The sequence below is a fragment of the Bos indicus genome, chromosome 4 (assembly GCF_029378745.1).
Source record: "Bos indicus isolate NIAB-ARS_2022 breed Sahiwal x Tharparkar chromosome 4, NIAB-ARS_B.indTharparkar_mat_pri_1.0, whole genome shotgun sequence".
NCBI classification, from domain to species: Eukaryota; Metazoa; Chordata; class Mammalia; order Artiodactyla; family Bovidae; genus Bos; species Bos indicus.
In genome coordinates, this window is record NC_091763.1 from 92,915,697 (window position 1) to 92,940,822 (window position 25,126).

The window sequence follows — 25,126 nt, forward strand, 5'->3', positions numbered from 1 at the left end:
GAGGGCAGAGGGAGAGAAAACCAGGTCTGGCATAGAGGGGCTGGATCACACAGGGCCTTGTAGGCCACAGTAGACTGAGCCTTACTCGCTGAGCCTGAGGGGGCCTTCTTGGTGAAGCCTTGCTGCTTGGGAGAGGCCCCCAAGGGCCCTGGGAAGCAGTGCTCCGCCTCCCATTGGGCTTCTAGGAGGGGATCATAGGGGCACCCCTAGAGTCAGGCCACTGCCTGAGGAGAGGCAAAGACCCTAGTGCGCACCCCAGCCCCCCTTACTGTGACTCCTCACACTCAGAAATGACCTGTGGGCTGGGGGACCCAGGATGTTTTTAAACCTAGGGTTTGGATTCTGGACTAAGCTCCATCCATGTCACTCACAAGTTTCTGGCTACATTTTTAGCTTTTTTAATAAAATTTTTTTAAATACAGAAAGCAGAAGTTTTCACAGCGCAGAAGTGTGCCAGGGGTTTGGCACTCTTGTCTGTGCCCACCTGCCCCGCCCTGGCCCGCTGGCCCCATTCCCTGGGCAGATTCACACCCAGGAACCCTTTCACTAACAGACCAGGTCACACACACAGTGGCACTGTAACAGACTGCCACACGCACACTCTCACTCACCTGTGGGTTTTGGGTTCCGTTCACTTGGGCCTTTTAACTTTACAGGGTCAGTTCTGCTTTGCCCCTCCTTTTGTATGGAGTTCCATCTGAGGGATTTCACCTCCTGCTTCAGTCCCAAGGCCTCCTGAACCTTACGTGATACACCCCAAGTCATCTATGTTTCTTATATTATTATTGATAATAATCATAATATTATTATGTAATACATTTATAAGAAATGGAAAAAAAAAAGAGAGACTGGGCTTTACTTTGGCACCAGGGGTGCCTGGCCTCCGGAAGGCTTTGAAGAGAGGCATGAGTTGCGCTGGCTTATGTTTTAAAAGAATCACCTGGGACTTCCCTGGTGGTCCAGTGGCTGACACTCCGCACTGCCAATGCAGGAGGCCCGGGTTCGATCCCTAGTCAGGGAACTAGATTCCACATGCCACAACTAAGAGTTTGCATGCTACAACTAACGATCCTTCATGCTGCAACTAAGACCTGGTACAGCCGAATAAATAAATAAAATAAAAACTGTTTTAAAAAATAAAAGAATCACCTGGCTGCTGTGTTGGGAAGATTCTGTAGGGAGACAACACGGGCGGCTGGGAGAACGGGAGCTCACTGCAGGAACCCAGGCAAGAGATGGCGATGGCTTGGGCCAGCATTGCTATGGGAGAGAGTGGAGGAAGCGGTCAGACTGAAGATATATTATGAATACAGTGAAGACAGGATTTGCTGATGGATTAAACATGGGGTGTAGGAATTGAGGGTGGCTCCAACAGTTTGGATGCGGGTTGTTATTATTTGTTTATCTGAGCAACTAGGAAAATAGAATTGCTATTTTTTGAGATGGGGCAAGTTTAAGGAGAACCAGGTCTGGGAGGACGGTGAGGGAGTGTGGTGATTAATTTTATGTGTTAACCTGACTGGGCCATGTGGTCCCCAGGTATTTGGTCACACATTCTGGGTGTTTGTGCATGTATTTCTGGATGGGATGAACACCTGAATCTGCAAGACTGGGTAAGGTGGATTGTCCTTCCCAGTGGGGGTGGGCTTCATCCAATCTGCTGAAGGCCTGAAGAGAACAACGACAACAAAAGGCTAAGAGAGCATTTGCTCCCTCTGCCTAAGTCCTTGAACTCAGACATAGATCTCTTCCTGCTTTTGGAACTGGACTCAGGCTGGATGGCTCTCCCAGTTCTCAGGCGTAAATAAATATTGTGTATATATGTCCTATTGGTTCTGTTTCATTGGACACACAACAGAGTCAGAAGTTGGGGTGCTGCTTCTGTTCAGCATGAGATCCTACTCAGTATCCTGAAGGAGATGGGGAGTAGGCAGAGATACGAGATCACGAGGCAGTGAGAGCCGAATCGATCACTGAACTGAATCCTCCCAATCTCTGTCCTCCCCCCGCCAATATTTATTTATTTGGCTGCACCAGGTCTTAGTTGCGGCATGTGGGATCTAGTTCCCTGACCATGGGTTGAACCTGCAATGAGAGCTTGGAGTCTTAGTCACTGGACCACCAGGGAAGTCCCCCAGTCTCTGTCCCTTGACCCAGCGGAAGTTGCTTTTCTCCTCTGCACAGCTGCTGAAGCATCCTTTCCTGATTCTTCTCCCCAGAATAGTCCTGGGCTCCAGCTTTGCGTCCTGCTTAGAGAGTCACCTGTCTTTGGTTTCCCTAGAGGGTTCACATAACCCCCAAGAAGCCCTAAATCCCCTCCCCTCCAACTGTGCGGTCCTCTGACAGAGGGGCCCTACAAGATGAGGGAGCCCTGAATAGAGAACTACCACACCCACACCAGGCAAGAACAGCTGGGCTGGAGGGGGTGGGCTTCTCTTCACTGCTCTCTCCTGTTCTCCCAACAGGTCTGGGCCCCAGAAGCACCCCCTACGCCAGCTTCTCTTGTGGGGTTGGACCCTTCACACAGGACCAGGAGGTGCAGTGGAAGGGAAGGGTCATCCAGGCAGGTCCAGCTTCCTAACTGGGCACACCTCTCATTACTGGTGACCTGGGCAAGACACTTTGTCTCTCTGAGCCTCATTCTCCCCATCCACAACACAGGGATACATGTGAGTGCCTTACAGTATAGCTGAGGGTGGGATGCACCTGCCGCAGTGACCTGTCCTTAGCAAAATGACAGCAGAGAACAGGTCTTTCGAGTCTTCTCTCATCCTCAGCCAGCCTCTATCCTTTCTGAGATTAGATTATTTAACCCCCAGCCTGTCCTTCAGAAACCAAATATTTACTAGGGACACGGGCAACCAGGGAACGGTTGCCAAGGGCAGGGCTTTCTGAAAGGCTGCCCGTCGCCCAGGAAACTGCCCCACTCTGGTTCCCTGGGGTCCAGCAGGTCGATGGATTCTGGTGCCACCTGCTGGATATTGTGCCACACTGCTCCTAAAGCATCCACACGCGGGAGTCCCCCCATCCCCGGGCAGGGAACACCCTCTGCCCCGCCCCTCTTCTCGCCCCAGCATCTCCACCGTGAAAAGTCCTTCCTACTTCTTGTCCCTAGGTTTTCCCAGAGACTAGAAGAACGGAAAGGAGCTGGAAGCACTGTGAACCACGGGGAGCGGTGGGAGGAGCAGTGTCCTTCCTGGAGAACGGCGAGGATCGAGGAGCAGGACTCCCGGTGGTGCGGGGTCCGAAGGAAACCCCTCCCCTTAATAGGCTTCCTGAAGCTCCGACTCCGCAGTGCAGACACACGTTTCGCTTCTCTTTCGTTCGCTTCCCACCGAGAGCAGCGGCGGGGTGGGGAGTAAGAGGTTAACATGGGGTGGGAGAATGACGTGTAAGGTCACAGCCAGGTCCTTACGCAACATCTCCTCCTGGCTCCCTCCTCCTTGCCAGCCGCTCAGCCCCTGATGCTCTAGTGTGGACTTCGCTTTTCTTCCCTGGGGAGAAACTGCCTACCTACCTTGACAGCATGTCAGACCAACCCCACCTCCCAACCCCCACCGTGGAGCCTCCGATCACCCTACTTCAAAGGGAATCCTCAGTGCAGACCAGGTCTCCTGAGTTGGATTCCTGCCTGGGGCAGCCCCTGTACCTGGCCATCCTGAGGTCAGCCTGCCCTGAAAAGTGAAGGGTGAGGTGGAGCCGCTGCTGAGTGTGTGTGTGTGTGTGTGTGTGTGTGTGTGTGTGTGTGTGTGTGTGTGTTGGGGGGTGATAAAAAGACAAGAAGCTGTTGGGGTGCCTGTGGATGGCTCCTCTTTCCCTGGTTAGGATCACAAGCAGAGAAACTGAGGCAGAGGCACTTAGGAAAGGCTGGTCTCTACCTACCTGTCCCAGGGGAATACTGCACCTTGCAACCCACATGCCTCCCCCCAGACTTTTATCTGGGCTGGGGATGTCGCTGACTTGTGAGCCAGACACCCTGGCTCCCAGCCCAGAAGCTCATGTTGCCAATGTGCTTAAGAAGGGTGGGGGATGGAGCAGGAAGTTGGGGACCAAGGTCTCCCAGGGGTGGAGCAGGAAGTTGGGGACCAAGGTCTCCCAAGTCACAGACCCCTCCCACCTTCCCTCCGGAGCTGAGTGGCAGGGAAGGGAAAGGAGGCTGATGGAGGTGAGTCCACATCCTGCAGGCGAGGGGCGCTGCCCTGAGGACAGTAGGTATGGGGAGCGGAGTCAGGGAGCAGGGCCCCGGGAGAGGTTATGGGGTAGGGGGGCCTGCATGCTTTGACTCTGGTACTACCCTCTGACTCCAAACTCCCCTCAGCTGATGGCAGAAGGGCTGCTGGGAGTGCACTGGGGTGGATAGACTTGGCCCCTCAACTTCCAAATGGTGTGCGTGTAAAGCAGAGAGGCAATCAGAGAGGCTGGGGTGGATAGACTTGGCCCCTCAACTTCCAAATGGTGTGCATGTAAAGCAGAGAGGCAATCAGAGAGGCTGGGGTGGATAGACTTGGCCCCTCAACTTCCAAATGGTGTGCGTGTAAAGCAGAGAGGCAATCAGAGAGGCTGGGGTGGGAATTCAATGCTCTTCTGAAGAGTCGAGGGAGATGCTGCCTTACCCCCACTCCCCATGGCTGGTCCCTCCTCCTCTCCAGACCCCACTCCTGGGTATGAGGAGAGCCGGAGGGCAGGGGTGGACAAGGGATTGAGGGAGAGATTGAGGGCAGCTGGGGTATTGACCCCTCCTCTCCGGGCTGACTGCCCAGCTCCCGGAAGAGCATTAGAACCGCAGAAGCTTAAAGGGCCCTCTGAGAGCTAATCCCAGCCGCAGCCGCAGCCATCTGAGAGCGGATGTGTGTGGAGGAAACGCGGGGGCGAGCGGAGGCCCACCTACCACTCCTCCTTCCTATGGCCTCCAGGGTGCAGCCATGGCCCCGCTGCTCCCCGCCGATGTGACGGTGACCCAGCTCTCCCGCTCCATCCACCTGTACTGCAGGCCGGGCCCAGCGGGGTCTCCAGGGCCCCGCCCACTGCTCCTGCTCCTGCCGTGGCTGGGGGCGAGGCCAGCTGCCCAGGGCAAGTACCTGCAGCTGTACCTGGCCTGCGGCTTCGACGTGCTGGCCGTGGAGAGCGCGCTGAGCCACTTCCTGTGCCCACGCCAGGGCCTGAGGTGGGCTGCCCACGTGCTGGCACTGCTGCAGGGGCCTGGGGCCCTGGCCAGCCGCCCACTGGTGGTGCACGCACTCTCCCTGGGTGGCTACACCTTTGCACAGATGCTCCTGCTCATGGGCCAGGACCTGGGGCGCCACGGCAGCGTGGCCCAGCGCCTGAAGGGCCATATTTTCGACAGCCTGGTGGTGGGCAGCCTGGACCGCATGGCGCTGGGTGAGTGTACTGGGGCAAGGGTGAGGGGGCACCTGGGCCACACAAGCCAGGATGGACTCCAGGTGGATGGACAGGTCTGCTGACCAATGGGCCTGTGATCTAAGTGTCCCAGAGGTGTCTCGAGTCTCTGACAGTCCCACCTGATGTGGCCTTCCTACCTGGAGTGTCGGTCGTCTTGTCCCACCTGGGCCTTCCCCACTGTGGTTGAAAATACAACCCAGAGTGAGCGTGCTGCCTGGGTCCAACCTGGCACGCCTTTAACTCCAGCCTGTATTAAGACTAATTTACTGAGCACCTGTAACTTTCCGTATATACTCACATAATCCCCACATTGGGACCATGAAATAGGTGTGGTGCCTTTTGAAATTCTTTTCTTGCGACACAAGCTTTGGAAAGAGTCTCAGCAATCATGTACAGCTGACCCATGAACAGGGTTTTTTTAACTGCTATGTGGGTCCATTATATGGGGTTTTTTTCAGTAAATACGTATTATAGCACTACAATTTGAGGCTGGTTGAATCTGCAGATGTGGAATTGCACATATGGAGGCCCGAGTATGAAGTTACCTCTGATTTTCAACTGCGTGAAGGGTCAGCACCCCTAAACCCTGCAGTGTTCAAGAGCCAACTGTGATTGGGTGCACGGGTTTCCTCCAAAACAGTGATTCTGAAACTTTGGTGAGTCTCAGAATCACCTCGTGCTGAATCCTACTTCCAGGAGCCTGGGCCTGTGGGTCCTAGATCTAGGTGGTTTCTGTTACACACTAGTTTCAGGACCACTGTGCTCTTCCTTCCTCTAAAGGACCAAACTAACATACCTCAAGTAACAAAGTAACTGCTCACAAAAGAATTGGACACAATTTAGTAAAGAAACTGCCTATAATGTGGAATACTTGGGTCAGATCCCTGGGTTGGGAAGATCCCCTGGAGTAAGGGATTGGCTACCCACCCCAGTATTCTTGCCTGGAGAATTCCATGGACAGAGGATCCTGGCGGGCTACAGTCCATAGGATCACAAAGACTTGGACAGGACTGAGCGACTAACATTCTCACTTTAACGACTAAACAACAACCAAAAAAAACATCCCATGGGTCAGTTCTAATTGACCAGTTAGGTCTAACTCAAAAGGAGAATTCACCCTTGATGCAGAGTGACTTGGCATTTCTCTAAAAACCCTTAGATCTTTGCCTTTTCAATTGCTGGTCAAACTGCTTCCTGTATGGTTTTTGTAAAGCAATGTGCAAGACTATCTGTGAAACACGGCCTTGTTCTGGTCCATCCTCTCTTCTCTTTTACCATCCCCGGGTACCTGGATTTCCTTCTCCCACCCAGTCAGGTCACCTCAGACTCCAAGGTGCTCACCAAGACCGCAGATTCCAGGGCATAAGGCCTCAGGGGACCCTCAATGACCCGGTCACTTTGCAACTCCAGGAGCAGTTGTTGAACCAATTCTGAACCCACCCAACATCTTACCACCTTGATCTTTCCTTCTCGTCCCTGAAGATGTCACAAAGCTGGAAAATACCAGAGAGAGAGGCTGGGTCCTGACCACGTGGCTCTTTTAGGAATGGCCTGGGAAAGGGCAGGGACCAGCAGGCCAAGTGTGGGCTGAGGCCACCTCTCCCTGGCAGTCATGGGGCTGTTTCCAGCTCTCCACTACTCACAACTAGGGCCTTCTGCCCTCTGCTCCTTCCTGTCACTAGAGCATTCCCAGGCCACCTTCCTTGCCTCTGCCCAGAATGGGGTCTGTACCAGGCAGGACAGCTGGGTGCCCACTGACCAACTACAACAAAGGCAGAGAAGGCAGTGTTTCTGTCCCAGGACCCCCAGCTCTAGGGATCCTCAGCAGTCCGTGTGTCAGTGCTGTCCCCCACTCCCAGGAGGCAGGGCCTGAGCCGCATATGACAACAGGTGCTAACCTCCTCCTCCTGGAACCCACAGGTGTGTCTCAGCTGATGAAGCCACAGGCCCTGGGCCCAGTGGTCAGGGCCACAGCCATGTTCTACTTCCACCTGTGTCCCAGCTGTACCATCCGGCATTATGAGGCTGCGGTGGCCGCGTTCCAGCAGCCACCCGTCAGGCCCCCGACACTTGTCTACTATAGTCTGGATGATCCCCTCTGTGACAGTGCCTGCCTGCAGGAGCTGCTGGCCGCCTGGCAGCGGCTGGGCATGCCGGTGTGGGTGCAGGCCTGGGAGACCTCGCGCCATGCGGCCCACCTGCGCCAGCACCCCCTGGAGTACAGCAGCACCCTCGCCACCTTCCTGGGGAGGCTCGGCCTTGTGGCCCCCGCAGCCCGGCTCTGATGGCACTCTGGGCTCCAGCTCCCCACTGGGATGGGGGCCAGCAGTCCAGTGGACAGGGGACGGAGACAGGACAGCAGAGGCGCTGAAACCTCTTGATTTATTCAGATTATTTTAACATACAATGACGCGACTGTGGCCCCCAAAGTGTGCAAAGTTAAAGCCTTCAACTGCAGCTGAGAGGAGAGGGCAGGGACGGTACACCCGGGCATGGGGGCCAGTCGGGAATGGTGGGCAGCCTCCTCCCCAGGGCCAGGGACGGGCAGCCTGAGGAGCAGGGCTGGGGAGTCCTGGCAAGGGGAAGGGGGCAGAGACTTCCCTCCGGCCTAGGTCAGGCCTGCTGAGGGCGCAGCAGCCTGGGAAGGGGCCGGAGGCAGGCCAGGAGAGCACCATTTTTGGGGTGGGGGGGTGCCCTACGGGAGAAGCCAGGAGGGGCCACTGGTCCCAGGGGTGGGAGCCGGGCCGGAGCAGGCTGCAGCGAGAAAGACCTGAGGCAGGCACAGGGCCTGAGAGTCCAGGCTGGCTGGGCTCAGAGGGGTGCTGAAGAACGGGGAACCTGGGAGGACTCCCAGGGCAAGCCAGCCCAGGAGCAGTCCTGACTCTGCAGGGGTGGAGGGGACTGGGGCTGGGGAGTAGGGGGCAGGGGGAGGCCCAAGGAAGGGCAGTGGACACTCAGGGCCCACCCCCGCCTCTCTCCCTGGAAAAGGAGCCGGGGAAGCAGCAGTGCAAGTCTGAGGACTGCTCAGTTACGGAGGGAGGCTGCGCCCAAAGCCGAGCCCTGGGGCACGCCTCCTCCGCTGCCTGGGCCGCCGGCACCACCGTCCTCAGTACAGCCGCTTCTCGTAACTGCGGGCACAAAGGCAGAGCGAAAACCCAGAGTGGGCGTGCGGGAAGCGGGCCCCGCCTTCCCAGAGCCCCTTGCCCAGGCTGGCCCTGGGCTGCCAGGTGGCCCCCAGACTCAGGGGAGGCAGTAAGCTGCTGCTGAAGCCCCTGCCCCTCAGCCACGGTGGGGGGTCGGGGGTGGGAAGAGACAGGAAGCAAGCCCAGTGCCTCTGTTCATCCACTTCAGGCCAAGGCTCCCAGAAGAGCCAGGCCAGGCCCAGAGACAGCCATGCTCCTCGGGCCACAGCTGGTGGAGGGTCTGTCCTCAGGGCCGGGGTGGAGGTGGCTAAGGACAGCACGGCCCATCCTCACAGGAAGAGGTCAGACCAAGCCGGGGCTCTGCCGCTCACATCTCCACCCACCCATGCAGGCGCAGTGGCCTGAGCCCCCTGTGGTCACTGGGTCCGGTCCCAGACAGGACAGCCTCAGGCCTGTGGTCAGGGACGCCTCTCTGCACCCCAGGAAGGGACACTTCCCCTGCAGGGGAGGCCAAGGCCAGCTGCCCCCACCAGGATGTAGTCCTAGGGTCCAAGTCCCATGATGACACCCCAGCTCCACCTCCAGCCCAGCGCCCCCCACCCCAGCCCAGGCCCCACCCAGACTGCCCCCTGCTCTACTCTACGCTTGGCCCCGGGCAGCGCAGTTACTTACACGGCAGAAAGGTATAGCTATGGGAGGATGGGGCAGAAAGAGACACAGGTTAGATGCCCGCCTCTGCCTGGGGGGACGGGCCCTCTCGATCAGGGCGGGGCTGCATGCCTGCAACTACTGCTGCCAACTAGCGCTACCCCCACCCATGGTCGCCCCAGCACCAGCTCTGGCATCGGTCTCTCTGCCCTTCTCCCTACCAAGGGCTTGCGCCCCCAGCCTCCACTGGCCTGCTTGATGCCACCACCAGCGAGAGCCCAGCACCGCCAGCCCTGCGACCAGCCACCAAGCTTCTGAGCAAGCAAGGGCTGGGAAGCTGGGAGGGACAAATGGTCACATCTCCCGTGCCCAGCTCGGGGGTTGGGGGGTGAGACCACCGAGGGGAGGGGAGGGCCTGCCTGCATGGGGGGCTAAAGGGCGGGGTTCCAGAGTGGGCCAGGCCCTGAAGGAGAGGGTGCTGGGGTCACCCTGCTGCAGCCTCCATCCCTGAAACCTCGGCTCAGCCTCTGAACCACGGCCCCGCCTGCCCGACCCAGGGCCAGCCAGCCAGGGCCAGGAAGCCGCCGCACTTACGAGTGCAGGCCGTGGACGCCGCCCTCGATCTGGGCCGACATGGTCCGCTTCTCAAACTTGAGCTCTCCTGAGTACATCATGGACCTGCCAGCGGGGAGATGGCACCGGTCAGAGGCAGCAAGCAGGGAGGAGAGACAGAGAAAGGAAGCGAGGGGGGTGCCAGGAACCTCCCACTCGCCTCCCACCTGCGGCCCTTGAGTCGCCGCACTCACCGCAGGACAGACAGACTCCGGGCCCCGATGTCCTGGCAGCCGTGCTGGATGCCCGCTATGAGGTAGGGCACGAACTTCTGAATGGAGCCTTTGTCCTGGATGGAGCCTGAGACGCCCTGCGCAATCTTCACCTTGTCCCCCTCGCTGCGTGGAGGGCAGGAAGACTGAGCCCCACTGCCCAGGGCTCAGGGCACCCCACTCCACCTCTCGAGGGTACTGGCAGAGGAGCTACTAGCCAGCAGGCATGCTCAGTCCTTCAGTAGTGTCTGACTCTGTGCGACCCCATGGACTGTAGCCCTCCAGGCTCCTCTGTTCATGGGATTCTCTAGGCAAGAATGCTGGAGTGGGTTGCCATGCCCTCCTCCAGGGGATCTTCCCGACCCAGGGATCGAACCTCTGTTGCTTATGTCTCCTGCATTGGCAGGCAGGTTCTTTACCACCAGCACCCCCGAGGAAGCCCCAGAACGACTCCTAAAGCTGTTACTCTCTGTGCAACAGCGCAAATAAGCGTGGGTTGCTAGTTGTGGCCCCGGCACTGTCTCGGGCCTGTGACTCGTTGCCCTGTGCCTCGGTTTCCAAGCTGTAATATGGAGACTGGGTGCCGCCGTGGGAAGTCAGAGGGTAGGTGCAGACCTAAAGGACTGGAGGCCGATGTGCTGGCCCAAGGCTGGGGAGGGGTGGGGTGGGCAGGCACCTGAAGTAGCGTTTCTGGCTGCTGCTGCTCTTCTCCATGGCGTCCAGCGAGCCCATGCCGCGGTACTTCTTGAGCCTCACACCATCCGAGAAGAAGTATTCGCCGGGGGCCTCCGTGGTGGCCGCGAGCAGGGAACCCATCATCACTGCAGCAGTTGGGGGGTCAGGGTCTCTAGCCCCTGGGCCCTCCAACCACCCCTCGCCGGCCTGCCCCATCCCCAGCGGACCGGCCCCCTCACCTGTGGAGGCTCCGAGGGCCAGCGCCTTAACCACGTGCCCCACGGTCTGGATGCCGCCGTCGGCTATGACTGGGACCCCGAAGCGCCGGGCATACTCAGCCACTTTGTACACGGCAGTGCCCTGGGGCCGACCACAGGCCATCACTGGGGACGGTACACAAGACAGGTGTCAACAGTGTCAACAGCAATAGGGGCCAAGGACAGGCCTCTTGCGCCTTACCTCCACTTGGGGAAAAGGACTGCTCTGGATGTTCACATGGCAAATAAAAATAACAACAGCAGTAGGGTAAATGTCATTCCAGGAACCTGCACCTCCTCACCTACAAGAGCCCTATGGGGACACCAGCGGCTGCATCAGTACTGACCTCAGCCTCGCCTCTCTCCACACACTAGCTACCCCTCACCATTACTAGGGTTAGGTACTCACAGCCTCCTTTGGGATATTGGTTTGTATTTCTTTAAGTTTCATTGTCCAAGACTCTTAAGTATTGATTTCTAAGTGAGAATTCTAAGAAACCGGCACATATCTAGGGAATGGATGCAAAGCTAGATAAAGGAGGAAAGAAGTCTCCTGTGCCTGTACCTCTGTTTTTTTCTTTTCACATCCCCAAGATTTAGAACAACGCCCGACACACAGCAGGTGCTCAACTGCTGCTGCTAAGTCGCTTCAGTCGTGTCCGACTCTGTGCGACCCCATAGACGGCAGCCCACCAGGCTCCCCCGTCCCTGGGATTCTCCAGGCAAGAACACTGGAGTGGGTTGCCATTTCCTTCTCCAACGCATGAAAGTGAAAAGTGAAAATGAAGTCGCTCAGTCGTGTCCGACTCTTAGCGACCTCATGGACTGCAGCCTACCAGGCTCCTCCGTCCATGGGATTTTCCAGGCAAGAGTACTGGAGTGGGGTGCCATTGCCTTCTCCGAGGTGCTCAACTAACATTCCTTAATTTATAGAAGAGGCCTACATCTTACCTCAGGGATCAGCTAATACAGAGGTGGAATGGAGTGGATTGCCATATTCTCCTCCAGGGGATCTTCCCAAACCAGTATTGAACCCTGGTCTCCCACATTGCAGATGGATTCTTTACCATCTGAGTCACCAGGGAAGCCCAGACAGTTAAAAGCAGAGGCTTAAAGACCAAACAGGTCGTGCAGCATTTGGGAGACATGACCCTCACTAAAGGGACCAAATACCTCAGTCCTGGGCCCACCAATTGGGCTTCCCAGACCAGAATCCGAGAAGCAGACTGACACACACCAAAAATTTACAGTCACCTCCTCGGATACCTGTCTCCCCACAAGTCAGTGGGCTAAACAGTCAGTCTGAGCCTGGGTCACTCCTGAACCCCAGGAAGGGGCCTGGCTGAGTGAGCGCTCTGCACACACTCGTGGCAGGAGAGTGAGGCCCTGGGGCCTGATAAAGGCTGGGGGACGTTCGAAGTGCAGCCACTCACGCTCCTCCTGACACTCACCTTCCTGGGTGATGCAGATGGAGCCGCATCCCATGCCCACACGCAGCCCATCCACACCAGCGTCAATCAGGTTCTTGGCCTGAGCTGCTGTCACCACTGGGGAGGGGCAGTCAGAGGGGAGGAAGAGTGTCAGGATGGGTTGCCCCTGCCCTGCCCAAGGGCGTCCTGGGACTCCAGTCCATACCCACCCCCCACCAACCTACTGTGACCAAAGCCCATTCCTGCACCCCCCCCCCCAACCTCCCATGCCAGGAGCAATGCCACCACCAGAGGATGCCAAGTGACACAGAGAGGTTACACGGTGAGGGGGCGAGGGCCAGGATGTGAGCAGGGACCCTGCACTCACCATTGCCCCCAATCACCTGGAGGTGGGGGTACTTCTGCTTAATGTAGTGTACCATGGCGATCTGATACACAGAGTTCCCTTGGGATGAGTCCTGTGGGAAGGGGACCAGGAAAGTTGAGGGTGGAGGCTGAGGGCCCTCACTGAGGGAGGGGGGTTTGGGGAGTCTTGAGTGGACAAACCAATGAAAGCCCTATGAGAATGCGCCCCTGTCTGTTTCTGGGCAGTCACTAGACAACTCTCAGCAGATTCTCAAAGGGGCTTGCCTCTCTCCCAGAGGGTAAGTACTACTCATGGATAGTTGCACAGCAGACAAAGCCCCTTCATACCCACAATATGGACCAGTCCTCACAGCAAAGAGATGGGACCTGGAGTCACATTCTATTCCCACCAACTCACTAACTAAATTACTTAACCTCTTGAAGCTCAGTTTCCCCAACTGACAAATGGGCTTTATAATCAATGAGGATTAACTGAATTCACCTACATAAAGTTCTTAGTGCGGCACCTGGTGAGCCATCGAACTCAATGAGCGCGATAAACATCAAGGTCATGTTATGTACATGCAGAGTGCCCCAGGCGGCTCCTCAGTTAGTTCTAAGCTGTCCCAGTGACCCTCCCAGTTCTGACACTGGGCTTAATTAGAGGTGAAGCTGGGTCTTCCAAAGTAGACTCCACTGAACAGCCCCTTCTCCAGGGCAGTGCCCCTACCAGCACTATGACATCAGCGCCCGCCTGGGTGAGCAGGTCCAGGCGGTATTTGTCATCCTCACGGGTGCCCACAGCCGCCCCGCACAGCAGCTGCTTGTGGGAATCCTTGGAGGCCAGGGGGTAGTCCCGGTTCTTCTTCAGGTCAGTGCGGGCAATGATGGCCACTAACTCATCTCGATCATTGACAATGGGCAGCTTTCCTGACAAGGAACGCAGGAGTGAGATGGAAGAGCAGGCTTCTGGAGGTCGGGTAGGATGGGTAATGAGGATGAAAATAGACCAGGCCAGAGATTCCCCTGCAGTACCCAATGCCACCACTAGGTGACAGCACCCACCCAGGAAGTGTTCCTAGGGACCTGGCCCTCTGCCCAGGGAACAGGAAGCAAAGAAACCCAGTTCCTGGAGCTCTTCCTGCCCTGTGGCTAGGCCGGGCTCCGTGGGCAGCCCCTGCGCACTGGCAGCCCTTCACCTGCTGGGCCACAGGCCACAGTGGTCAAAACCTCCTAGCCAGGGCACAAACGTGAGGTTGTCCTGCCGGGGGGAACATATGTCCCATCCACTGCCACCCCTGAGGACGATCCAGCCTGGGCCACGGGGGCATTTCCCAGTGGCTCCCATAGGGGCCTAATGAATACTATGTCAACTACCCCACTGGCAAATGAATTTAACTGCAGGACTTCTCAGAGCCCTTGATAAAGTAATGAACCATTCCTTATGCAAGATGGGGACACAGAAGCATTCTCTGGCTTTCTAGGACCACAGTGCCCTTTCTTCATGATGAGCGTTTCACAGAACGAGTTGTTTTGAGAAACATACTGTGAAGACGCCAAATAAGGGATGGGATTTCCTAAGCCAGGAAAGAGACCTCAGGAATCATGCTCCAGTCTGAGGTTATTCAGACCTGTCCCCAGCCTGGTTGCAGGGACAACCTGCAAAGCTGTGAAGCAAAAGGGGGCTCTGATGGGAGGCGGGGGTGGGGAGGTGGGTTGTATTTTCCACCTGCTCCCTGGTACCTTTCTTGCTGCGCTGCAGAATCTCATTTGCCTCTTTCAATGTTACACCTGCTGGAGCCACCACCAGCTCATTCCGTGGGGTCATCACCTGTGGGGCCAGGAACATTTGCCTGCAGGTTGGCAGGTGAGAGAGAAGGGAGCCAGGCCTCCCTCTGGTCCCTGGTCACAGGCACCAGCCTGAGGCCCCGGACCTGGGGTCCTCTCTGCCCCCAGCCATACCCTCCCTGCCCCATAGGTACCTCACTGAGAAGGGTGGTGTGGTCCTTCTCGGCAAGGAAGTCGATGTCTCGGGAGGTGACAATGCCCACCAGCTTGCTGCCCATGGTGCCCGTCTCAGTGATGGGGATGCCTGAGAAGCCATGCCGGATCTTGGCCTCCAGCACGTCACCCACGGTATGCGAGGGGCTTAGCACCACGGGGTCCGTGATGAAGCCCTGTTCAAATTTCTGAGGGCAGAGACAGGGGAAGGAAAAGGCTGGAAGAAAGCTGGAGATGGTGTACAGTCTGGCCACAGGGGACAGAATGTACTGGGGCAGGAAGCCAGTGAGCCCTGTGCCCTCACTGGAAGGGCAGACAAGACCCCGCAGGAATCAGCCAGGGAGCGCACGGGCCCACAGACTTGGCAATGGAGGTTTGGGGAGGGGCGAGGGTCTGTGAGGCAGGGGACCACCAGAGGGCATCTTCTTCCTGGGAATGGGCCTGGTACTTGCCTTGACCTTCCGCACCTCATTGGCCTGGAATTCTGGAGTGCAGTTGTGGTGAATGAAACCAATACCGCCCATCAGCTGGGGTAGAAGGGAAGTACAGTTAGAGTCAGCCAGTCGTCCTCACTCTGCCAACCCCACCTCTGATTCCAATTCCTCCTGACGTCCGGCCCACCCTGCTCAGTCCTCCCGGCCCTGGGGTCTCCACCCACGTGCCCAACTCACAGCCATTGCAATGGCCATGTCAGCCTCCGTCACAGTGTCCATGGGGGATGAGATGAGTGGCGTCTTTAGTGTGATCTTCCGAGTCAGGGCTGAAGTCAGATCCTGAGGGTGGAGACATGGTCTACGTGAAAAGTGTTATCATTCATTCAACAAACACTTACTGAGCTCCTGTGTGTGCCTGGCACCGACCCTGGGGATACAGCAGTGAGCAAAGCGAATGACGTCTCTGCTACGTCCTCTGGAGCTTACATTCTACTTGGAAAGAAAAATGACACTCACGAAACATATCCAAGATGATTCTGGTTGGGGTGAAGGCTCCAAAGAAAAGCAAGAGGCAGAATGACCACTGGAGGAAGAATGTGGTGGTTGGTAAAACCTTTCTTGAGGGGATGACAAAGGGAAACTAGTCAAGTAGAAGTCCAGGAGTCTTTCCAGGTCAAGGGAACTGTATGTGAAACCCTGCCTCTGATTCCAGTTCTCCCTGAGGTGCATTTAAGAAAGAAAAAGCTAGCAGAGTAGAGGGAAGGGAGAGAGACGGGGAGGGGAGGGGGGCAAGGATGTGTAGCCTTGAAAGCCTTGGGGAGGAGCTTGGATTCGATTTTGCGATGAGAAGCCACTGGAGGACCACAAGAAGAAGAAAGACATGATCTGATTTGTGTTTCAAAGAGTTCGCTCAGGCTCCAATGTGAAGACGGGATTCTGGTTGACAAGGTCTAGGCAGAGAGACCACTAGGGAGGCTGCTGACGGGTCCAGGTGGGCGATTCTGGGGCCTGGTGAGATGGAGGCATGGGAAGGAGTCTACTAGGCAGCCCATCCGGGGAGAAGGTGACTACCTGTCCATAGCTCAAAGGAGAGGTCAAGATGGCAAGGGTATTCAGGAAGCATCTGCCTGTGAGCAGTAGATAAGGCCGGATTGCAGACGCCTCCGAGATTCAGGCTAACAGCTGTGGATCCTAGCCCCCCAAACCCCCAGACACAGACTTTGCTACATAACTTCCTGGAGACTCAAGGACCCCTACAGTCTATTCCCAGAGTCAGGCCGAGAACCTTGGGCCTGCAGTCTAGAAAACTTGCCTTGTCCTCGCTTATCCTAGCACAGAAGAGCCACAGCCTCCTGACATAGACCAAAGGAAGGAGACCCTTGATGGCCAGTGGGCTTCTTCCATCCCTCTCTTCCTTGCACTCTGCCCAGGATCTGGGACAAAGTCAAGTGTTAGTTGCTCAGCTGTGTCCAACTCTTTGCGACCCCGTGGACCCCATGCAGCCCACCGGGACCCTCTGTCCATAGGGATTTTCTAGGCAAGAGTACTGGAGGGGGTTGCCATTCCCTTCTCCAGGGGATCTTCCTGACTCAGGGATTGGACCTGGGACTTCTGCATTGCAGGCAGATTCTTTACCATTTCAGCCACCAGGGAAGCACCAGCACAAGGCCAGGCTGCTCACTTTCACTTTGTGAAACTGAACAGCCAAACCAAGAAGGCTTCCAGGTTGCTATCACAAAGGGAATATCCAGAATAGTCCTAATGTCCCCTTAACAATCTGTCTGGGTCAGCACTGACTACACAAGCTGGATGTGAGCTTCCCCAACATATAAAAGATCTGGGCACACTCAGGCCCTCTGGCGTTCCATAAGAATCAAACCTGAATAAATATAAATGATAACAGCAACAGAAAAACTTTTTTTTAAATGCATACTAATTCATCATAGGATAACTTTTCCATGAAATGACTAACACCCATTAGCATTTAGCCTCTTGGCTCCTATAATGTTGTTGCGTATTTTTAAAATTTTATTTATTATTTAAAAAAACTTTTTTTTGGCTGTGCTGGGTCTTCCTTGCTACACATGGGCTTTCTCTAGTTGTGGTGAGCAGGGGCTACGCTGCGTTGTGGTGTGAGGGCCTCTCATTTCGGTGGCCTTTCTTGTTGCGGAGCACAGCTTTAGGTGCACAGGCTCAGTAGTTGTGGTTCGCCGGTTCAGTAGTTGTGGTGCACAGGCTTAGTTGCTCTGAGGCGTATGGAATCTTCCCAGACCAGTAATCAAACCTGTGTCTCCTGCATTACCATGCAGATTCTCAAACACTGTGCCACCAGGGAAATTTGGGTTGTCATATGTTAATAGTAGGACTTCCCTAGTGGCTCAGACGGTAAAGCATCTGCCTACAATGCCAGAGACCCGGGTTCAATTCCTGGGTCGGGAAGATCCCCTGGAGAAGGAAATGGCAATCTACTCCAGCACTCTTGCCTGGAAAATCCCATGGACGGAGGAGCCTGATAGGCTACAGTCCGTGGGGTCACAAAGAGTCAGACACGACTGAGCGACTTCACTTTCACTTTTCATGTTAATAGTATAAAGGATATTGGTCATTGACTCGGTTTATTTCTAAGCCCCACCGGTTAAGAGAAGCATTGTTTCCTTGTATTAGACCACAATCTAACTTCTTCAGATCTTCTCACCAGTTCATCTAAGTCATGGATCCACAAACAAGTCTGTCCACCTCTTCCAAAGTTTCCATAATTTTACTGGCTTCTAGGGTATCTTTGTTTAGCACTTCAGAAGAAATCCAGTAAGTAATAAAGCAGCCACACCTTCATCCACCCCACACCCTCCCTGGGCCTTTCTGAACTTCACTGCAGGCCCCAGGCCAGACCCACCTTTCAGGATCCCACTGAATCCCCATCACTGCCTCTAACCCATCAGGCATAATCCACTGCCCACAGCACAAATGGCTACATCCACCTTCCCCAGAAAAATCTCTCTCCCACACCCCTGAGCCAGAGATCGGTGTACTATACCACACACACAGCCCCTCGCCCTTTACTCACCACTTCATCAGCTGTGAAGTCTATGAATCCTGGGAGAATCAGGAAGTCGCTGTGAAGAAAGGAAGTGAGCATTACTGGGTGAGGAGGGGGTTCCTGAAAGGGGCAGGGCCTGCCACTCCAGGGGAAGCAGTGTGTAGCTGGGGAAAGGAGCCGAGTATCTGAACCCTGTGACCTGTTCAGGACTGAACCACCCTCGTGCCCCCTGATAGTTGTCAACCTCAGCCCAGAGAGCTAGAGCCAAATGTGGCACAAACTCTGTAGTCCTGGGGCGCCACCAGGGCAGCTAGCCCCAAACACCCATTGCCTTTAGGGCTCAGAGTTCATCAAGGGACCCAGACATTCCCATAAGGCTGCACCCAGTGGATACAGGGTCTGCCCTTGAAAACTTCTCAGTCTTGGAGGCGGGGAGATGATAAATAAACACGGAAGGCACCTGAGAACAGTGTAGGAGCGCCACCCAGCATGAACACCACACAGCACAGAGCAAGCTGCTCAGCCCAGTGCTGGGGCTGCTGAGTCACACAGGGCTCAGAATGGCACCAAGGGACCCCAGGGGGCTGAGCACGGGGTACATGCCAATAGAGCAGGCATCCCTAACGCTCTGCCCAGTTGGACTGGAGCAACCAACGGACACGGTCTGGGATGGGAAACAAGAGGAAGGGGCCTTATGGTTAGGACCACAACACAGGAGGCCCAGCCAAAGCCTGGCAGTGGCCAACACTAACCTGGGCCATGGTCCCAGCAATCCCCAGAAGAGGGGTACAGGCCTGCCCAGGTGCCGCAAAGCACAGGGCCACAGCCCAGGAGGCCTGACGAGCCTGCAATCTCAGGGCCTTGACAGACACGCCCAAAAGTAAACGTCTCAGGGTGTTCAGGAACACTCCCAACCAGACTAAGCAAAGCAGCAGGCACCCCAGGGCCAGAAGGAGAAGCTACAGGGTGGAAGGGATGAGTGGGGTCTTTAATTTGCCCCAGGGTGTAGAACGACTCCCTGGGAGTGTTCCTGGGAGACACCACTGAAAAATATATCATATATACTCTATCCCACTTCATCAAAGACCACCAAAGAAATAATCTTAACTGCCCCTGTCCCCTGGGGGCCCTTCTGTACAGTGAAGAGGCCTCTGTGGCTCACTTAGAGGCAGGAAAAGAAATGCTGGAGTCTGGGCCCCTTGGCATTTTCTAGGTATCACACATACCCCTTGCCTGGCCCACATCTCAGCTACGCAGACAAGCAAGAGGAGACACTCCTCAGGAATGATTGGGTATCCTGGTGTCCAGGGAAACAGCCTGCCAGGCAGGAGTGCTTATAGGCAAAGGCAGGAGCTAGCAGGGGACAGGGCAAGGATGCTCTTGGTTCAGAGCATCCCTACTCCACCCTAGTCCCAGGTCCTGATGCTCTTTCCTGGCATGGACACAGTCCTGCAGCCAAGAGAAGAGCTAGTGCCAGGCCTGCAGCCAGCAGGACAACTCGCCCAGGGCCCATGGAAAAACACACTAAGCCAGAGGCAAATGGTCTTGTCTTCTTCAAAAATCCTGGGTGGGGAGGGCTTGGGTGGGTGATCGTCAAAGAATACTCCAGCCAAGTGGGGAACACCAGTACTAACTTGTAGGCAGGCAGGGGCACACGTGGAAAGTGGGCTGGACTGGAGGGTGGAAAAAAAGAGCCATCCCAACTGCCCAGCTGGGCACATCCTGGGGGCAACACCCAAGCAGCTGCCTGAGCACCACCACCTCCCCCCCTCACCCCCTGCACCGACTCTTGCCCTCGTGGTGACGCTGGGAGTGAGAGTGTCCTGGACCAAGGTCTGGGGAAAGTCTCCAGAACCACATCTCCTGTTCTCACACGCCCCCAGTGCCCCCTTCATGCGGCCAAGATGCCCCGAGGAAAGAGGAAGGGGGCAAGCCGGACCCGGATCTAGCCAGAAACAGGGCATGGCACTGAGGGCCGCGATGTCGCTGTGCCACGTCCGTCCGTCTGCTCTCGGCGCGGGCCGCCTTCCTTCCCTGGCCCGGCCTTGCCCGTACCCGCCCACCCCCAACCCCCCGCTCGCTCCCGCCGCAGCCCAAGTGGCTCGAATCGGGCCGGGGACACGGGCGTCACCCAGGAGCGAGCGGCGCACTTGCAGGGCCGGGGCCTGGGAGGATCGCGGCGCGTTAGTGCGCGCGCCCAGGTGGGGCTGAGGCCCCCAGCGCTTACTTGTAGGTGAGGCCGTCGGCGTTGGCGAACAGCTGCTGCGCAGTGAGCCCATCCTCGGGCACGTAACCGGTGCCGCCGCTGATCAGGTAGTCCGCCATGCTGCCAGGAGACACCGCGACCCGACATAAACACCCGCGCGGGCCGCCCCGCCGCTGCTGCTGCTGCCGCCGCCGCCGAGGCTGCTGCTGCTGCTGCTGCTGCTGCTGCTGACGCCGCACCACGGCCACGCTGCCGCCGCGGGCTGGGCGGGCCGGGGGCGGGGGCTGCGGCAGCCGCGGGGCGGGCCCCGGGCACCGCCCTCACTCGCACCCCCGTTCCTCCCGCCCCTCCCTCGGGAGCCCGCCGCCTCCGCCCCCAGCAGCACAAAGAGCCCCGCGGAGCCCGGCCCAGCCGCCGCCGCCGCCGCCGCGCGCACGCCCAGGGCCACCCGCAGTGGCACAGCGGCCGCTGGGAACCGAGGCGGCGGAGGGCGTGTGTTCACCGGAGGAGGGGGCGGAGCCAGGTCGGGACACGGCCCCTCCGCCGCTCCAAGTCCCGCCTCTTAGGTTCCCCGCAGCGCCTCCGCCAGGGCCAGCATCCCGGGCCACCCAGGCCACCGACCCCGCGGGCATGAGTCTCCCCGGGGCCCTGCTGCCTAGTCCCAGGGTAACCTCTCACACGGTTTATCTTCCCCAAGACTAAGGCTCAGACTCGAATCAGGGCCCGGAGCCCTGAGGAACTGGTTTGGGCCGGCAGCTGCCCAACACACAGGAGTCTGAGGTTGTATACCTTCTCTGCAGTGCACCCCCACCCTGCTCCCCACAACCGGGCATCATTCCTAGGGGTCAGGCATCTGAACAATGCCAATCCCTGACCTTTGTGTGGCTTTGGAGCCCTCTGCCGTCTACAAGGCATTTTTCATAAATGATCACATTTACTCTGCTGCTGCTGCTGCTAAGTCGCTTCAGTCGTGTCCGACTCTGTGCGACCCCAGAGACGGCAGCCTACCAGGCTCCCGCGTCCCTGGGATCCTCCAGGCAAGAACACTGGAGTGGGTTGCCATTTCCTTCTCCAATGCATGAAAGTGAAAAGTGAAAGTGAAGTTGCTCGGTCGTGTCCAACTCCTACTAATTGCCAATTATTAGGTGTCCTCCCCCCCCACCCCTGCTTTATAGATGCAAAACCTACAGTTCGGGAGGGGTTGGGGACAGGCACTACCCCTGGTTCCTGATCTAATGCTTCAATCTGACATCCTGTGTTATCCTCAGCTGAGAGAGTATTGTGGATACCAGGGAGGTTTAGCCCCAGAGAGCAAAGTTTGCTTTTATTCGGAGGGTAGCATGGTGGGAAGCTGGGGGTGGGGGGGAACCACAGGCCTGACTTAGGCAAGTAAATATACATACAGATTAGGACAGAGGCTAGGGAAGTCTTGAGAATTTCCGCAAGCAGACATTTGGTGGCCCTGGATGCCCAGCAAGACCCAGATTTCTACATGAAGGTAGTAAGATTAGGTAGCAGGTTGATTCCCATGGGAGGAGGTGGGGTGTCTGGGGCTGGCCCTTCCCCTTCATGTGACCAGAACTGCTAATGCTACTCCCTGACGAGAAGCCGGAAAGCAGATGTCAGCCCCTTCCCTGCCCCAGGCCCAAATGCCACCCTCTCCTCCCTCTGTCCTCATCTAGTCCCTTGGTGAGATGAGGGACAAGTGGGCCAGGGACGCTGTCCTTTCCTTGGCAGGGCAGCTGTCTGTGGTCCTCCCCCTGTTCCCAGCCCTGGAGGCTGGGTTTGTTTACCTCTCACCAGTGTGGTGGCAGCCGAGCCCAAGGGAGCCTCCCTGAGATGCCCAGCCTCCCTCAGTGACTCCCCGGGACCCTGCCAGGAAAACAGAGCTGTTCCATCTGTGTGAGAGGGAAGGGGAGGCTTCCCACAGAGCTAGAACGATGAGGCCCATGAGGCTAGAGTGCTGCTGGGGACTCACAGATGTCCACTGTGCCCTCTTTCTTACTGCGGGGCACCAGAAAAATCACAGATTCCCAAACTTCCCTCTCCAACTGGGGAGTCTGAAGGAGGCTCCTGATGGGGGCCCCTGGAAGCCCTCTGGTGTTGAGGAGGGCCTGCTAGGGTTCTCTGCTGAGTGGGAGTTGGGGCCAGCTTGCCAGGGATACCTAGGGTGTACCTGATACCTCAGCACTCACAGACTCATGCAGAGGATCTGAGCCATATGGGGAAAGGGGTTATCCTGAGGGCACCAGCATAAGGACCTCCTAGTAGCCGCCTGGAGGCAGAGCAGTGAGCCTGGCTAGAGGAAGCAACTGGCCATTCAGCGCCAGTTGCTTCCTGGGCACCTTTCTAGCCACAGAAAGATGAAGCTAGAAGGGCATGGCAGGAACAGCACACAGGCTGCCCCTGTGGTCTGCTCTGGGTCACTGTCTCCTGCAACGTGGGCCATGGATGGCTAGGGTTCCCCCAGGGCTGGGGCCCAGGACAGCAGCTGGGGTCTGCCAGCTCAGGTGACCTCAGTATGACATTTGCCCCGGCCTCGAACTCAGAACCAGGAGAGGAGGGCTGCCATCAGGCTGAGTTGTGGGGAGAGTTCTCCTCCCAGCATGACAGACCTCACAACCCCACTCCCTTTCTGCTGCCCACTGCCCGCCACCGCCCCCCCCACCTCCTCCTGCTTTGACCTGTGTCCGGGCATCTCATTACTCTAAGCTGCTGGGCTCAGCCCTGGGTTAGGCTGTCCTTTTCCAGAGACTGTTAATCCACCTCCCACCCCCACCCTCAGCTTTCCTCCTCCCTTTTCCTGATCTTCCCCAGCTGCTTCCTCCCTGGGGAGGAGACACCAAGCAACCAGTGGGCCTCCCCAGCTCAAGGAAGGGCCAATGGTCCCCTGAGGCTCCACACCTATCAGCTGTGAGCAGGAGAGCAGGCCAAGCCCCATCAAGGCCCTTCCTTCAAAAGGAGGGGAATGGTGCCCAGCCAGGCACCCACATCCAGGCAGGGAACCCGGAGGTCTCTTTCTAGTCTGGGGCTATTTTGAAGGGACAAGCTTTCAAAACACTTCCAAGGGGAGATTTGTGGGAGTTGTGGGGAGGAGCATTAACACTGACATTGCTGAGCTTGTTTAGGGGACCTAGCTTGTCCAGGTTCAAGCCAGAGCGCAATAACTCTGGCCTCAGACCTAGACTTCTCATGGAACCCTGTCCTCTTCCCACAGTTTCTAAACTAGAGCCGGCAGATGGAGGTCTAGCCAGCAGGTTTTGAATCTTACTACGCCACCTGGCTGGGTCTCAGGTTTGACACCAGCTCTTCAGAATCTGGTGGGGGTGGCGATAGCACAGGTGCAGAAGTACAGTCTGCAGAAAGGATGCTCCTGCATGGCCCTGGTCTGAGTTCCAAAATGACACTCTTGCAACACCTGCCCCCAACCAAGGCACTGCCTCCATCCAGCCCCCCTGGGCCCCTCTCCTCCTATGGCCTCTCTCTGTCACCCTAGACCCTGAGCCCCAGTAGCTGGGTTTCTAGGATGGCAAGGATGCAGGTGCCCGAAACTGAGTCAATTCTAGAGAGCCAGCCTTCCGGGGCAGGAGGGGCCCAGTTTCACCCAGCAGCCCCTTAAGCCATTAAAAGTTCTTACATAATAGCGGCCAGCCCCTGGGCAGAGCTAATTCCCCCAGACCACCAACCACCCCCCCCCCCCAAAAAAAACCCAGCTTCCAGGTCACCTCCCCAAGCTGCTGAGCACCAACAGATGGGACACAGAAAGAAGTCCAAATCCTCTGGACCAGAAGGACAGTGGGTTGCATTTCAAGCTGCGGTACAATCCAGAGATTAGCCACTGTCTCCTTTTCAGTCAGTCCCCTGGGGCCCAGATCAACACCTCCACTCTTCCTCCAATGACCCTTACAGACCCCAGCAGGGTAAGGGCAGAGCCGGGTTTGAATCTTAAAAGAGAGACCCTGGGGTGAGCTGCACTGGCAGTCTCATCAGACCTCAGTGAATGGGGGAGGAGGGGCTTGTGTCCTTACCAGGCTCTGAGAGGGTCATCCATCTGGACACCCACCCTGACAGTAAGACTCTGAAGATAGTTCTAGGAGGAGACAGCTAAGGAGGAGTAAGCCAAGTTGGACTTGGACTCCAACAGGTTCGGTTTGAACCCCCTGAGTTGGAGCCACTTGGACCAGGTATTATCGGGTGTGTAGTTGAGGTCAGACCCCGGGCTCAGATTTTAGGGATCGTTGTTTTCCCGACCTGCTCCCTGGTGCAACTCAGCACTGAGCCCTCGGCACAGTGCCCGCTTGCATCCCCCAAACAAAGCCGGGTGTGTGGCATCTGAGCCCAGTTTCAGGAAGTTTCAGGTTGAGGCGATAAGAGGGCTTGAGTGGTGGGATATGCCCTTTCCCTCCCCAGCAGCGCTGCCCGGTTCCCAGGGCCACCGCGCCCGCCCCGGATGCGCCCCGCGCGCTCTGCCCTGGGCGTCACCTCTCGGGCTCGTAGCCGGCCTGCAGCAGGCGGGCGCTGTACCGTTGCGCCGCCGTCTCGTGTCCCGGGTGCTGCCGGGCTCCGGGCTCCGGAACATCAGCGGTTCCGCCTCCCTGCAGAGACACCGGGAACGGCGCCGACCCTGCTGGCGGAGCGCGTGGCTCCTCCATGCGGAGGCCGCTGCTCGAGGCGGGCGGGAGCCTCTTCTCCTGGAGGCTCCCGGGCCACCGCTCGGGAGTGAGTG

At 57.2% G+C, this 25,126-nt stretch overlaps 2 protein-coding genes across 6 annotated transcripts; one reads left to right on the top strand and one right to left on the bottom strand.

Annotated features, from left to right (window-relative positions):
* Positions 1–3,397: 3,397 nt before the first annotated feature.
* Positions 3,398–11,511, top strand: LOC109557600 (uncharacterized). Of its 4 annotated transcripts, XM_070788105.1 has the most exons (4): positions 3,398–4,165; positions 4,914–5,379; positions 5,906–6,056; positions 7,321–7,453. In XM_070788105.1, exons 1-3 carry the CDS (start codon positions 3,803–3,805, stop codon positions 6,010–6,012), a joined length of 936 nt encoding a protein of 311 aa, XP_070644206.1. In that variant the 5' UTR covers positions 3,398–3,802; the 3' UTR covers positions 6,013–6,056; positions 7,321–7,453. The 4 variants fall into 4 exon arrangements, with proteins under 4 accessions (XP_070644206.1, XP_070644205.1, XP_070644204.1 ...); XM_070788104.1 differs by having other exon boundaries at positions 5,906–7,427; XM_070788103.1 differs by lacking the exon at positions 5,906–6,056 and having other exon boundaries at positions 3,402–4,165; positions 7,321–11,511.
* IMPDH1 (inosine monophosphate dehydrogenase 1) lies at positions 7,764–25,126 on the bottom strand. Of its 2 annotated transcripts, XM_019959036.2 has the most exons (16): positions 24,883–25,126; positions 20,422–20,520; positions 18,222–18,270; positions 15,395–15,496; positions 15,176–15,250; positions 14,705–14,911; positions 14,466–14,553; positions 13,453–13,652; positions 12,745–12,835; positions 12,399–12,494; positions 10,930–11,073; positions 10,692–10,836; positions 9,998–10,141; positions 9,786–9,869; positions 9,216–9,232; positions 7,764–8,528 (listed from the first exon to the last, which is right to left on the bottom strand). In XM_019959036.2, the coding sequence occupies exons 1-16, from the start codon at positions 25,050–25,052 to the stop codon at positions 8,425–8,427; spliced, it is 1,815 nt and encodes a 604-aa protein (XP_019814595.2). In that variant the 5' UTR covers positions 25,053–25,126; the 3' UTR covers positions 7,764–8,424. The 2 variants fall into 2 exon arrangements, with proteins under 2 accessions (XP_019814595.2, XP_019814596.2); XM_019959037.2 differs by lacking the exon at positions 9,216–9,232 and having other exon boundaries at positions 24,883–25,125.